The 16,550-nt window shown below is 45.3% G+C and overlaps 1 protein-coding gene across 1 annotated transcript in view; it reads right to left on the minus strand.

Moving 5' to 3' along the window:
- ATAD2 (ATPase family AAA domain containing 2) overlaps window positions 1–16,550 on the minus strand; it is a 750,324-nt gene that overhangs the window by 657,888 nt on the left and 75,886 nt on the right. Inside the window, exon 3 of the mRNA XM_069621583.1 lies at window positions 4,244–4,287. Coding sequence (XP_069477684.1) covers window positions 4,244–4,287 — 44 coding nt within the window. The remainder of the gene's footprint in view (window positions 1–4,243; window positions 4,288–16,550) is intronic.

Here is a 16,550-nt window from a genome sequence, read left to right on the forward strand (position 1 = left end):
GATGCTAGGGTACGCAGCCTGCTTCGAGGTGGCCATAGCCACCTGCACCACCAAACTCTCCGGAGTAGGGTGCGCTGATAAGTAGCAGGAGTCACTACTGGATGGGGGGTATTTTTTCGGAAATTACTTGTTAACAGTCGGCAGACTCTCTTGCGCAGTCCAAGACGCCGCCACCCTCCTTTGCAAAGCCATGTGAAACAGCAATACTGGGTCAGTGGACGGACCCTGATCCAGGATATCCGTCAAATCATCCTGATCAAACGCCACAGGAGGTGCAGACCACCCCAAGTACTCAGTCACCCTAGACATGAGACACCGATAGAAGATTCCGCATGCACCCCAGGCCGCCCAAACTCCACCTCCGGAGAGGTGTCGAGGCCACTAGCGTCATTGCCACTAGCGTCATAGAGTTCTGCCATCTGACTGTGCCCAGACAAAAGGTCATCGGGGACTTCAGGATGTACAGTCAAGTCCATCTCCTGATCAGACAGTTCATCAACCTCTGACATTTCTTGCAAAGGTTGGAAAAAATCCAATCTAGGAGGAGGAACATAGAAGGGCTCAAAAAGAGGCCTCACAGACTTACTGCTAGCCTTCCTCAGAGGTTCCACAGCCCTCAAGGGCACCTCCAGCAACTCCTCCACAAACGGCGTTGTGGGCGCTGAGGGAATCAGCGTTGACCGAGGCGCCGACAACTTCTTCGAGGTCAGAGCCCCGAGAGAGTCCTTCGACGGACACAGCACCGATGGCGTTGACGCCTTCTTCGAAGGCTTCACAGGTTTCAACGGTCTCTATAGCGTCAAGGACTGGGACCTGGCACGGCTATGGCGATCGTCCTTGTCCGAACAGGACCTAGACGGCTCCCGAGGATCGCGCCGACTGCCTGACCCCAAAGGTGTGCGAGTGGTGGACCGAGCCCGTTCCTTGCCAGCTTCTTTCGAAGGCACGGATGGAACTGTGCCTTGCCACTGAAAAAATCGCTAACATTTGCTGGCGGAATGAATCCCATTGGGCTGGCGACGAAGACTTGGGACAATAGTCAACAGTTTGGCGGAGTCCTCCTCCTTCGACGGCGACCTGTGACGGCGCTTCCTAGAATGCCTCGACGAGGCAGAGGAATGGCAGGAACCACTCCTAGACCGGGACCTCCTGGATTTTCGCCAACGCAGAGAGTCTCCTCTCGAGTCATCGGTCGAAAGCCCAGCGGACTTCGATTTACCGGGCTTAGACACCCTACCTACCTTCAATTTCCCCTTACGCTCCCGCAAGGACTTAGACGTCAGGAGCTGGCAGTCATCGCAGTCGTCCGTGGCGTGGCTTTCACCAAGGCACCAGAGGCATAGGTCATGCGGGTCCGTGATGGACATTTTTGAACCGCAGTCCTGATATTTTTTAAAGCCCGTCCTCGGGTTAGTAGAGGAAGACAGACATTGTTCGAAGAGAAGAATCGAGCGTGCCGAGATTTCGAAGCAAACACGTTTGTGGAAAAAACAGAACTGAGGTTACAGGCGTTGTGCATCCTATATATAACATCCAGTGACATCGACCCTCGAGGGACATCGGCTCGACGCAGGAAGCCCTCTGCTGAAAATTTTCCAAAGCAGCACAGCTGTGGACATTACATGTCATAGATGTGGAATACGTCGGAGCACACAATCCCCTCGAACTCGCATCCATAGGAAACCCGGTCATGTGGCGAAGGGTCTCACTTTTTCGGAAGTTACTTACTACACAGAAGGGCACTTTGTACAATCTACTGGGAAGGGTTTATCGTAGTGATACCACTATCTCGGGCTACTTATTAAAACAAAGTTGAATGCCTGGAATATTTAAATAAATTAGGAGTTGCACCGGACCTCCTCATCTTCAATCCGGTTAAGGTCCAAAAACTTTGACTGGATGGATTGGAGTGCTACCACGGGGAAAGTACTAGAAACCCGTCTTTATAAACAACTTGTTTCTTACAACAAGCGAGGGGGGACCCTGGAGCCGAACCTGACCCTGTTTCCTCACAAAAGTCTGCAACAAAGGTTCATGCATTTTAGATTTAATGTGTGGCCAACTCGTGAAATTACTGACATCCGGGAAAGAAGGACGGAGCCTCGAACATTGTGTAGGTTCTGTGGCACTGTAGGAGCAATTGAAACATTGGAGCATTTATTAATTGATTGTAAGACCTTGAGAAATGAACGGATAGAATGCTTCAAAAAATTGTACCAAATACTGAATATGTCAATCTGGATAGGTTATGATGGCAAATGTTACATGGAAAACGGAATTCCTTGCAGATAGCCGTAGTTAGGTTCTTGATCAACACCTGTAAATTAAACATCTAGTGATAATGAAGTATTAGTGGATGAATAGAAATGCAGCTAGATTGTAGTATTATAATCATGTCACAGTAGGAACCAAGTCAACCATACGTGAATGTTTGAATACTTTATGAAAATGTAATATTGGGCCGTAATCAGTTGCCACAAAGTATTATTAGGAATGAGATATAGTTACTATGTGTTTGGTGCTACGTGGGTTTTTAGTATATATCTTAGGATTGTTATGTTTACTATCATCCTCGACGTGTTTTAGATTTTGTTTCAATGAGTACTGTGATTTTGGATACAAAATGATTGGTTTGGTATGTCTGGTTTAGTTTGAGTTGGTCTGTTTTTGCTTTAATTTACTTCATATTTGAGATTATTAATATGATTTTTTTTAAGCTTTTTAAATTTTCTGTTTTCTTTTTGAAACCATTTATTTAATTGATTTAGTAAAGGTTATGTTATAACCAACTACAAATAAATAATAGTTACTATCCACACTTTGGATACCATTAAAGGGGAATTTCTATTTTTTTACACCAAAATTGATAGGGGGAATTAGTTTCTTTTTGAACTTCTTAGCATTAAATTGATGCCTGGTTTGTTAAAACATGGTCTAGAAGTAGATAATTGAATCTGAGCCATTTGCTTCACCCTTTGCAGAAACTGGTCGGTAACCAGCCCACATAAAGAGGACGTAGGCAACATTCATACTTTACTATTTATACCACGCTAATAAAATACACTTTCGGGGTACCACAATGCAGGCTTACACGGCTAAAATGTGCTCAATACGACAGGCTAATGATCATTTTTGCTCACAGAGAGGGATCTCCGTTCACGTAACAGCTAAAATATAGGAGAAACTTGGTTGTCGTTTTCCTACATTGGAAAATAATTTCTTGTGCAGACTTGTAAGCTGTTGGTGGTACCACACCCTTTCTTCTCCAGGTCATCAATCCTGTGGTATGGCAGAAAGTCTACAGTTCTATGATGGCCAACAGAGTTCCACATAAATCCCAAATTCACATTAAACTGTGATAAGTGCCACTGATCTGCCCATTTTCACTTGTTCTCGTTATTTAAAGTATAAATGTGCAATGATTTGTAGGGGGGAGAGGCTCACAGTTTGTGTAGTAGAAGTGGGGTGAAATGTACATCCAAGAAACGGGTACAATATTTCATATATAAACAATTGAAATCAGTGAGTCACTAAATCACTCAGATTCTGTGAATCACCCAAGAAAGATGGGAGGGGGGGGGGGGGGGTTGGACAGGTGGCACAATGTGGCTTAGTAGCGATTTGCAAAGAAATCAGTACTTTGTTAACAGAAGTACTCTGAATTTGTACATATGAAATTCAAATCTGTCCACAATAGGGATTCAAACATGAAACTGTTCTTGACATGTATTGCACATAGGGCTCACTGCTGAGTTCCATTAGTCACAACTCTCAACCCAACAGTAAGAAATCTGCAAACCAATTGGCGTATGCACTCATTTAGACAGCTTGATCAGTTGTGTGAAGCTATAGCTGTTACTTTTGAACACAGATGGGCTGATTTTTCCAAAATGTCAGCCCTTGAGCCCAAACTCCAAATAATAAATCCATCTTCTTTGAGCTACTTTTTACATAAAATGTTCTCAAAAGTGCTAAAAAGGTTTCAGGGTCTTCAAGTGCAAAATCCTATTCACCTTCGGTAAATATTATAAATGTATTGAGAGTTAGGATGAAAACCCCTTTTTAATAGCGATAAGGTGCATACAAATTATAGAAATATACAATACAAATTGTCTGAAGTCAGTGTTACCTAGCCATTTACAAATGGTTATTTGAAATGCTAATGCAGAATGCTAGAACCCAAAGTAATCTGAAGATGTGCAAATGTCAGAGCATAAAATAAAAAACACTGTCTCCAAATTACCTTTTAAATCCCCGTTTGTTTGGGCATCAGCCTGCAACCTCGACCTAGAAAAATAGAAGGGATACATGTTTACATTTGTAACGATTTAAAAATGTTCCAACCCAATACTAAAAAACGATTAAAATTATTTTCAAAATGTAATTGTTATAAACGCACTAAATGCAGAGTGCTGAAACGCAAACTGGTAAGAAACATTAAATCCATAACGTTCTGGAACCTGCCTGAACTAATGTAAAAATAAGAAATGTTCAATCATTAAGCATCAGTTTTCATACTTTGCGCATAGTAAGCTTTAGTACAACAAACCTGGCTTGTCCAAGAATAGAAGTTAAAAAAGAAAGTACGATAACAAAACGATGCCAAGATTTAAATTTAGAAAAAATGAATTTTGATGTCTACTCCCTCTACACTAACCCCCCACCCCTTCCGTTGCAAACCCCCATGACCAAATCAAGCACACAGGATCCTTCCCCCATTGAAGCATGGAATGTCAACCATTTTACACCCATTCACAAAATGTCCAGGATTCTCAGTTTATGTGGGCACCATTGCACCATATAATCACTTTGAAGGTGCTACAGAACAACGCCCATTCTTGAACGTTTGCTCAATCTCCTTGTAGCATATAGGTTACCCATTCCAATGCCATACCCTTTGTAACCAATCAAATTCTGTTGGTGCCTGTTTTATTTCCATTTCTGTGCAATTACTAACCATGCTGCAATAAGAAGAACCATATACCCGCTCAGTTTCCTCCTAGTGTAGTTCATTCACTCAGGGTCCCACAAACCACATAACCATACCCTCATGTCTGCATTTTGCACCCCTTGAAAAATTGTCTTAATCTACGACGTAACCCCTTGCCACAATGATAAAAGTACCGGGTAATCACACCAGACATGGCTCCAGCTTCCATTTACCGTACAACTCCAACATTCTGGTGAAGTTTAGGGATAACTCACATTAAGCCTTTCCGGGGTGTAGTGCCACTGGTACATTATTTTATACCACATTTCTCGGCGTTGTATGGATCGAGTTAGCTTTGGTTTATTGCTCCAAAGATGTTCCCACCTTTCCATAGACTTAGCTTCCCCAAATGTGGCCTCTCACCTCTTCATGCATCGCCATTGTACCAATGTTGAGGTTGCATTAAGCAATATGTAAAAAGATAATATGTTCCTTGATCCCGAGTTAATTGACAGGCTGCTGCTGGGGTTGGAGAACCAATGGCTCTATTGACAATAGCAGCTATTATCAGCTTCCGTGACCCCTAAAGATGGTTTACAATCTTATAAGGAGCTAAGCTTCTGGCCTCAATACATATCTCGAAGTTTCAAACATCACACCTGCCGCCATGCTCCAAACAAGTACCTTTCCCTCTCTGGCAGAAACTGCAGATTGTTGCACATTGGTGAGAAAGGGTATGGGATCATAGAAAGAGCCCCCCTTTCTAGCGCTGAATCCCATGTCAGTTGTTAGACCAATTACAAATATGGACGTTCGGTGGTCTATAGTCCTTAGCCACAGGAGGCCTGATAAGGGCGTCCCCGCCACTGCCCTATCCCGTTTAGCTCAGATTTTCTTTATGCCTCCGGTTAACCATTCCCTCACCACCCAAAACTGACGCTTCATAGTATTTGCGAAAATGTGGGAGTCCCAATTCCACCTGCTGTTTTGATGCCTTTGTGACGTTCATAGCAATCTGCAGGGGGTTGGTTCTGCCATATTTGGAGACCAATTTATTAAGAGAGCAGAAAAAGGATTTTGACACTAGTGTTGGTACAGCCTGGAAGCAATATAAAAGTCTTGGAAGAAGGACTGCTACCCTTCCCAGCCATGACACCAATAGAGGGCTCTACCTATGCAAATCTGCTTTTAACTTCTGTAGCAATCGAGGATAGTTAGCACTATAGAATTGCCTGAATGGTTTGGTAATGTTAACTCCAGGATACGTAATCCCTGCAGGTGCCAGTTTAATTTGAGTGGGAACTCTTAGCTGCTTTACATTGTTCTGATGGACCATCAAATTCAGAATTGTTGATGGACAGTTAATCTTCAGCCCTACCACGGTCCCAAATGCGTCCAGTTGCTCCATTAATGCCAGTAATGACGTCTCCGGCTCTGCTATCGCAGGTCATTTGCAAATGCTATAGCTTTATGATCCTCCCCAGTCATATGTATCCCTTTAACCCGATCTGTAACCCTCAACCTGATTAGCAGGGGAGAAAAATAAATGGCAAAGCAGCAGCAACAATGGGCATCCTTTTTTCGTGCCCCGCCGAATGTCAATACCTCTAAAGAGTGTGCCGTTGGTGGCTAACCATATGGAGGGGTTTTGGTAGTTGGCCTATATCATTTAAAGAAATCTTGATCCAAATCCCATATATTCCATTGTTACGTCTATGCGGTTGAATGCTTTTTCTGCAAACGATACCAACAAGGCTGGCTGCATGGTGTATTTGCCGTTTTTACTATTAAATCCCTGTATATTGTCATGAGTTTGCTGCGTAGGTATGAACCCGGACCGATCTGGCCCGATAACTCAGGAGTGCCGTTAACCTATTCGCCAAAATGTTCATACAACTCTTAGCATCTATATTTATTAATGCAATAGGTCCATACGAGCCTTTACGTGTCAGATCTTTATTAGTTTTCTGGAACACCACCACCATGGCAGCCTCGTTCATTGGCCTGGCTATATTCTCAGTTGACCTAAATGAATTGTACAATTTAACAAGCCACAGAACCAGATTGGATTGACATTTTTTAGAGAAATTTGCTGGGTATCCGTCCAGTCCAGGAGCTTTATTTTAGGTGTAGGGATTTAATTGCCTCAATTATTTCACGTACCTGAATTTCCCTCTCCAATTCTTCCCTCTCAAACAGGTTATTTTTGGTAATGGGATTGTGCTTATATAGACTTCTGGTTTATCCCCCATCTGGCTTATCTGTAGAGTGCAGTTTAACATAACACTTTTCAAAGATTGCCGACATGGCTAGATTGCTTGTGACCACTTCTCCATCAATTCCTTTCAATTTAAGAATCGTATGGGCTAGCGTTTTGTTTTTTCAGTTGTCTTGCTAACAAACGGTCTGCCTTATTTGATACTGTATAATACTGCTGTTTCCTATATAACAAAGAGGTTTCTGCCCTTTTCGTATGGAGTAATTCTAACACACTGGGTGTGTTTCAGCACTCTGTAAAGCTCTATTGACTCTTAGCTAGTTTCCCCATTATTGTCTTTAGTTGATCATCAAGCTCCTTCTCCATCAGCTTTCTTTGCTGCTCTCAGCTTTCAAGACTATTAACAGACTTCTCAATACCACCTTAAACTCATCCCAAATTGTGTTAAGGCCCACATCCAATGTCATATGTCCATGTTCCCTCGTGCAACATATCGGATGGGAACCCCTCCCCTACCATAAACCCTCTTTTGCTGCCCATCAGGTCAAACCCTATTTTTAGCAGAGCGTGATCAGACCATCAAATTGCACCCAGGTCGATTTCTTTAATTTTCCCAATAGGAGTTGTGACCCAAATGTAATCAATCCTGGAGAAGGAAAAATGAACGAGTGTGATGGGTATACCCTTTTGTTTGCCCCTTGACTTTCCACCAGACGTTGTGTAGTGCCAGCATCACCACCTTTTGCTTGGGTGCTTTCAACAGTGTTTGTATGTGCTGAGCAGCTCGTGTGCTCCAGTACTCCTGGGTGACCCATGCCATATTAAAATACCCTGTCAATATTATGTGACCTTTAGTAAATCCCTCAAGTTGCGGGAGCATTCCCCGCAGGAATCTATCTTGTCCTATGTTAGGGGCATATGCTGTGGCCAATGTGTATACCTAGGACTCTACGGTAAAATATATCTGTCCTCGGTGTCTGCCTGCGAGTCCTGGAGCTGCACTTGCAGCCTATCATGGATTGCTACGAGTACCCATGCCGTCTTATTCCTAGCGTTAGCCTAATATATCTGGGAGTAACCTCTAATTCTGAGTCTTCCCCCTGTCCCTCTTCCGCACATGTGTTTGATACATTACAATGTCTGGCTTTTCGGCCCTTAAAAAATGCTTCCAATTTCTTTTCTTTTAACAAAGGTATTCATGCCACGCACATTAAGTATTTAGAGATGGTCATCTTTCTGGTACATTTGTCGCATCTTTGCCTATCCCACGCTTCCCTGTTGCCACTTCCATTGTTCTCCCTGGCTGTTCCATCCCTACCCCACTCCCTCCCCCCAATCTAACATTAACTTCCCAACTATCCCATCCCCTATAAGAATTCCACCCTTACCTCCCTCCTCCCCTCCCAAATTCCCTACCCCCTCCCTGGGGAGAGCCAGAGTTCCTACATGCGCCGGACATATAGGTCCACCGCCATTGGCCCTCCAATGATCCCAGAGGCTTTGCAGGTTATACTATCCCTCACCTTGGATTCCTTATGGACCACTGTTTGAATTGTGGTCGCTATGTGCCGCATATCCATTCGATTGTGCTGGGCCTTGCACATATCATCCCTTCCCTGATTCTCCCCACTTGCTCTAGTTCTACCCATTATATCTTCATTGTCTCGGCAACTGGCAGCCACTTCAAATAAAAAATAAGTTCCTTCCATAGGTTTTCCCACTTGATAGAGCTCATTTCCTGTTTTTTTTTTTTACTCTGTGCACGGTGTTCCATTCCCACGGTTTACTAATTGTCCTCTACACCACTCTAGTCTGTTCAGTGTAGGTTTCATCCTCCTGTAGTTGTAGGATCTACAGTGCCTGGTAGCAGGTCATAGTCCTATGCTGATGATTCCCAGGTGAAAAGAAGGCCAGATGTGCATTTCACTTTTAATACCTGCTCCTTGTGGGCAAAGGAAGTAACTGCTGACGAGACGTCTCTCGGTCTAGCCCCTGGATCAGACCTTCATGGGCCCACTATGCGTAGGCAGTCAAGGTGAAACACCTCCTTATCCCCACCCAACAGGTTGGCGAATAGTAGTTGTGCCGTGTGCCTCTGGTCCTTTTCCTCTATGGATTCTGCCATGTTATTTAATCCTTATATAAGAGCTCCTGGTTCTGTGCTCTAGGTTCTCGCATTGGAGTTCTAGATTGTGAGACAGGCGGCCAATAATATGTACCAGTGTTTCATCCTTTTTTGTATCTTCCACCATCTCTTGCAGGGCCCTTTCTGTAGTGTCCACCAGTCGTTCTAATTTTGCCACATTTACTTTTATTTCTTGCATAACCTGCTTCTTTTCTTTCAGTTGTGCAAACTGAGATTGAAATGTCAACATGAACTGATCCTGAAATTCTTTAAACCATTGCTGCAGGTCATCCTCACGCACCACCATTGAAGATTCTTTGAGGTTTGCCCATCACGGTTCATCTAGGTCCCCTGGACCAGCTCCTAGCTGCAGTACCACCTCTGGGGCCAAGAGTCTTGTGATGCTGTTCTCTTGGTGTCGGAGGGTTTTCTGCCCAGTAGCCCCTGCCTTTTCCTTGACTTTGGGCATGGGGACCATAGAGTATCGATCTAGCGATTGTCGGTGGGCCGTGCCAGGTCGAGACCCGTCCCCTTACCCGATTTTAATGTATAGCTGCGCCTTGGGGAATTCAGTACCTCGGTCCTGGCTCTGAGGCTGCCTCCCCAGCTTTCCTCCAGTTCCAGCCTTCCTGCGATCCCCACTATGTGTGTGCACCCGATCCTTGTCCTACGTAGGTGCTTGCCCCTGACCGGGACCCTTCACTTACCCTGGGCCAACCGCCAGTGGGGGCAATGATGAAGCACTATGTCTGTGGCACCCTCACATGCGACCATAAAATATTGTCCCCTTTACAGGACACCCTCTCCGGAGCACCTCTGTATTCAAACTCCGCCCAGCACTGCAAGCCAAACAATGAACTAGCTTGCAGGCACCAAATGATGAGTGTACACCCTCTCCAGAGCTCTATGAAATCTGCCCACTGGCTCGTGCTGTGGCTCTAAGACGTGCTGTGCTGGTTGTGGCCACACCTCAGAGCATGCGCTATCAACGGTGGGGGGGGGGTGGATGGTCTCTCCCAAAGTCACTGCTGAGTACCCCCGATGTTTTGCTCCACCGACCGCAGCCTGCGGTCAGTGCGGCTTCTCTCCCCCTCTCCACTCCTTCTCCTCTGCCCTACCGCCAGCTGCTCCCACCTCTAGTCAGACGGAGGGGCCTCTAGATACAAACTTCAACTGGGGCACACACTGATAATCCCCTACGAGTGGTCGGCACTGCAGTTCTCCGCAGTGTCTCACTGGCAGACCTTTGAGCATGGGGCCAATTCGCCCCGGCAACAGGCCAGCATTGCAGTGCTCTTCTGTCCCTGAATGGTGCAGCTTGAACAAGGCTTGCACCGGCTGCTCTGCATACCTTGGGGTTGGATTTCTCGCCTCAGCACGTTGTTTTACGGTCTGCTTCGAATGAGGCCCCAGTAGGGATGGAGCTACCTCACACATGTTCGTCCCTGCCGGCCGCCATCTTGGAACCCTGTACCAAGATTTTTAGCATTAAGAGGCAGGGCTTACGATACTGATCAGAAAGTAGCAACACAATGGAGGAGCGTTCTGGTTAGCCATTATAGCGGTGAAGAATTCGCCATACAACTATTTGGCATGGCTCATAAGTTGCCATCACCAATTGGGGAGGTGAGCATACACTAAAAGGAAAACTAAGCAGAACAGTTACAATTAAGTTTCAAATGTCTGGTGAGTGGGCTTTCAACTGTAAAAGCACAGCCAATTCTGTCCTTCAGTGGACAGTGATGCTGGAAAAGAAAAAAAAAAAACACAATAACGAGATACATTTCTTCCAAATAAGTGCTCCATTGTAAAGCAGTGAAGGAAAGTTACGGGATTCCCTTGGATTTAACATGCAGAAATAGTTAAATTGATAAACATTCAGAATCAGTCTAATTTGCAGGCGCAGTTCCTCGACAAAGAACGGCGTCTCTGAACGGCGTCTCTGTTTAACCTGACTCTGGTACAGTGTTCAAATTGCAGTCAGGGTTCAACACCAACAGCCATCTTTAAGGCCTCAGTCTGATTAACCGTATCCAAGGTCACACATCCAAATCAGAGGACCGATTAATTAGCCTGGAGGATATACAAAATTAATTGAAAATAGTGAAATTTAGGAGCCGGGAGTGGAACACATAAAACATGATGCCAATTGATGCACTATGTGCAGAACAGGTATTAATGCTGAGGGGAAGCTACTTATTTACACATTTATAGAGCGCCATAAGCCCGGTCTCTCTTCTGCCTTCGACGCTGTCAACCATACCATCCTGCTCAACCATCTCCGTGAAAACCTGGGTACCACTGATCAGGCTCTGGCCTGGCTGACCTCTTTCCTCTCAGATCGACCCTCCCAGGTCCAACTTGGGTCTTTCCTTTCATCTATCTTCCTCTCTACCTGTGGTGTTCCCCAGGGGTCTAACCTCTCGCCCTGGCTTTTCAACCAATACCTGGCAACTCTCACACACTGCATTGCCACTTTCTGCTCAAATTTCCAGTGCTACGCTGACACTCAACTAATTTTCAGGCTGCCCTCTGCCGCCACCTCTCCCTCTCTCATCTCCGATTGCCTAACTGCCATTCAAGATTGGTGTGCCGCCAATGATCTTTGTCTGAATGCCAGCAAGACAGAGATCCTCCTCATCGGCACACCTTCACCCAGTGGTCCAGATAACATTTTGGAGGTGGGAGTATTTTACTCCCTATTTTTAAACTTTGAGAGTAAATGGGATTTTAAGAGATTAGAAATATCTTCTCTTTTGCAAGAGAGTAAAATGTATGCGACATCCGGCTGACATGTGCAAAAACTCTGGAAATCATTACGATGGGGCAGCTTTCTGCATTGTAGCAGAAAACAACTTTCATTATTTCTCTAAGGTCTGGCCATTTGATCTCTCCTGTATATATTTAAATGTTGAAATCACAAAAACCTAGGCAAGTACATAAAGCAAACATGAATTGTATTGTGTGTTTTGAGGTTCGATAGCAGAATTGTCTTGTGATGTTTAATGAAAGTCCTCATTTCCTGGAGTTACTACTACCAAATGGTATGCCAATGTTATCATACAACAGTGCAGAGAGGCAAGGACTCCATGCTGAATTCTATATCTAATCTAATGGTCAAATGGTAATTTATATAGCGCTTTTGTTAAAGCGCTGTACATAGAACATTTATCACAATTATCACCAAACCAAAGTCAGAACTCCTTTATCGACCTCGAAAGAGTGAAAGGCTGAGTTGGACTTGCCGGGATTCGAACCTGCAACCTACAGATCATGCACAGATTGCAATGAGTGCTCAACCGGCTGAGCTATCTTATTGGCTAACATCCTTCAGGTCGGTTAACTGAGTATCGACTGAGGTATAATAATCACAGTACCTAGATGTTGGATGAACCATTTTTGAAGCGCTAGATAGTTAAATACCTATCTGGATTATCACAGGGACAGGTATTGCTGAGTTTCTATTTCAATTACCAATGTAAATTTAATTTGTTTTTAAACCGTGCTTGCATTTCCTGGAGTCTGGTTTTGGATGTTGTAATTTTACTCTTGAAGGCTTGAGTGGCTAGAACACCTGTGATTGGTGAAATGACAATCACTCACCCTTGAGCAAAGACTCTGCTGCCACTGATCATTTATAGTAATGTACCCCATTGACTGCAAGGTTGAATGGATGTAAACTAGATTGTGCATAGTCATCATTTTACACACTGTTTTTATAATTATCTTCAAAGCCTTGACCCTCACCCACAAATGCATTCACCTCGCTGCACCAGTTTACCTATCACAAAGGACCCACCTTGCCTCATCCTCAAGACCAACTAGGACCCCCTATGCCAACCTTCTCACCGTACCCATGGTAAAAAAGAGCAAGAGCAGGTGGTGCCAGCTTCCCCTACCTAGCTGCCCTGCAATGGAATGCCCTCCCCACTGCCCTGCGAGCTGAACCCTCACTCTCCGCAAAACCTTGAAAACCACCCTATTCGCCTGATCACCACACCCTTGCCACGACATCCACATATCTGCACTATGTTCGTCATGTTATGTATCACATGTACTACATCTCTGCGCTCAAATGTTTTAACTTATGCATATTGTAACTAAGTTTGCAGCAAGTAACAGCGCAGTAATGCTCCTGGGCTGTCTGTGCGCTACATAAATGTAAAAATAAATAAAATTAGATGTTAAATTAAATTATAAGTGTAAAAACGATGCACCTCTGCATGATCATGCACACAGCACCGGAACAAAATACAATTATGCAATAATGGTTTGCTTTCACTGGAAACAAAAGCATGATTTGTTACAAAATATGAATTCTCAATTGCAACTTAGCTTTCCATCTTAATAATTATACAATCCTAACATTCTAGGAAAATATGGACAGTGCTTCTGAAGTTGAATGGAAAAAAAGAAAAACATTCCTTTTATCAGTGTGCAGTTTCATTTTTTGAAAGGCTTCAGAGAAATGAATTCCGTTTCAGAGGTGGCTTGTAATTACATCCATGTAGCTAAAAAATCTCAAAGCTTTCAGGATTCTGTCAAGTAACCTGACCTTTACACTGCCCTCTGCTCTAAACCTGTGTGTAAATGCACAGAGGAATATAATAAAGCTGTCATATTTACAAGATTTTCATGCGTAAAAAGGCCTAGTATGCACCTTATCTGCAGGCTTGCCTTCATCATCCTTTCCCCTCACTCTCTGGCCGACCTCCCTTAGCCTCGCAGGTGGGGGTAGGAGTAGGGCCAAGAACCTTGGGGTCATCTTTGACTCCACCCTTTCCTTCTCCGCCCACATCTCTGAGGTCTCTAAAAAGTCAAATTTCCGTCTGCTCCTCCTCAGAGGTACTCTGCCTTTCCTCTCCTGCCCCCAGAAGTTCATGGTATCCCAAGATCTGGTTCTCTCTAGCTTGGACTATTTTAACAGCCTCTTTCTAAATCTACCTGCCTCTACTCTCCGCCCTCTGCAACGAATCCAGAACAGGACTGCGAGACTTGTCCTTGGCCTCAAGCCCTGGGATCGCATCTCTCCACCTCTGAAATCTCTCCATTGGCTCCCAGTGGGTGCAAGGATTACATTCAAAACCCTCTGCATTGTCCACAAGGCTTTCTGGGGCCTGGGTCCAAAATAACTTCAGCTATCCCTCCGCAAATACCTCTCGAGCTCTCCGCTCCGCTACCTCCAACTCCCTCATGGTCAGTCATTTTTCAAAGAAACGAGCTGGGGGTCTTCGGCTGGGGTCCCCCTCTGGAACAGCCTCCCTGCCACTCTAAAACTTGAGAACCATCTCCAGTTCCGGAAGCACATCAAGACCTTCCTCTTTTCTTCTGCCTTTGCTCCCCCTCTCCCCTGCTGATCTGTTCTCTTGGCACCGTGCATCTGGCCACCATCTGTCCTTCGGGCCCAGGTACCTGCTCACCCTGCCACCCTCCCGCACTGCCTCCGGGCCACCCCTTGCACTGGGGTCTGTATCTGTACCCATACAGCCCCCCCCCTTTTTCTTCCTGCACTTTTCAGACCTACCCTGTCTGCTGCCTTAAACCTAGCATTTGCAAATTGCTGGCTTGACTACCACTGTTTGTTGCCTCTATTATTTATTTATTTATCGGTTTCTCCTCTGCTTCGCACTTTTCCCTTCCCCCCTCTCCCATGCACTTGCGCGTTCTCAATGTCACTGGGCCTAGTAAGATTGCTGTTTTGTTCTCCGCTGTGCCCCTCCCTTGACTTGTCGCGCTCTGAAACACTTGTGTACGAGCGCGATAGAAATAAAATATATCATAACCTGGTGTTTGAGATGGGGGCGGTAGTTTTTGGGGTCGAAGGAAGGTTATTTTATTTAGAAGAGGCTTGACATGATCAGTTTTGAAGGCGTCTGGGAAGATTCCTGAGGAGAGGTAGTCATTTATGATGGTTTGTGCGTATTCTCCTGCGCAAGTAGATGAGAATATTTCTTTGAGGACTGAGGCAGGGCAGTGGTCTAGGGGGGATCTGGATGGTTTCCGGGCAGAGAGAAGTTTGAGAAATTGGTCTGTTGATATTGGTGTGAATGAGTCGAAGGTGGGTTGGTTTGTAATTGTTGTGGCGGGCGGGAGGGCGACAGGTAAGGTGGGTGGGTTACATGGCGGGGACATGAGGGCCAGTTTGTTATTGAGAATGTGCTCTTTCGAGAGCGGTGGTGTAGAAGTGGAGAGAGAGTGAGTTGCAGAGTGACCGAGATGGGGTCGTTTGGGTGGTGGTAGAGGTTGGTTTGGTGAATTCAGAAATTATTTTGTGAAGTTCCTTGCTGGGGTTTTCACAGTTGAGAGTTGTAGTGGACCTTTTTTGCTTTTTGGATTTCGGCTTTTTAGTGGCGATTGGGCCTGGCTAGGGTGGATCTACTCAGGTTGGTTTTATCTTTCCACCATTTTCATTCGAGAGATTTACAGTTGTTTTGCAGACTTCAGTTCTGGTGTAAACCATCTGGGATATGGGCCACGGCGGGCGGAGGATTGGCAAGTGGGGTGAGCAGGATTAATGAGATGTTGAGCCATGAGTCAAAGGCGTCAGTGGTTAGGGGTTCATTGTGTGGGGTGGTTGGAGGGAGGAGATTGAAGCAGAGCGTCAGCTAGGTCACGGAGGATTTTTATTTTTTCTTCCATCATTTGCGTTGATTTGGGAGTTCTATCTCAAGTATGGGGGCGGGTGGGCGAGCGAATGGTGAAAGACACAATGAAGTGATCGGACCAGATGATGGGTGCAGGGGGCTTCGATGTATCTGGTCATGGAAGCTAAAGATGGCATCAAGGGTGTGTCCTTTAGAGTGGGTTGGGCCCTTTATGTGGAGGCGGAGGTTAAGCGCATCTAGGCAGTCGACCAGTGAGTGGGCCATAGGGTTGGTGGGAATGTCTAGCCAGATAGTGAAATCCCCAAGAAGAGTGAGGGTGGGATGGTTTATTTGGATGGTGGCTATCGCATCACAGAAGTTGCTTGAGAATTGTCTGTCATAGCCAGGGGTCTGTAGATGATTAGGAAGCTGTGGGAGAACGTTGGGGGAGGGATATTTTGACAAGAAGCGATTCACAGGAGGGGACAATTGTCTGGTGGTCTATGATTGACACGGAGAAGTGTGACTTGAAAATGATTTCTACTCCACCTCGTCTGGAGGATCGGTTGAGTGGGATGAGCGAGTAGTGCGGGGGGGGGGGGGGGGAGAGGCTTCATGGGCGATAGGGGCAAAGTTGTCGGAGAACCAGGTTTCTGTGATAAAGACCAGGTCTGGCTTGTCTGAGGCGAGAAG

Source organism: Ambystoma mexicanum, chromosome 5q (assembly GCF_040938575.1).
Source record: "Ambystoma mexicanum isolate Mex_15411 chromosome 5q, UKY_AmexF1_1, whole genome shotgun sequence".
NCBI classification, from domain to species: Eukaryota; Metazoa; Chordata; class Amphibia; order Caudata; family Ambystomatidae; genus Ambystoma; species Ambystoma mexicanum.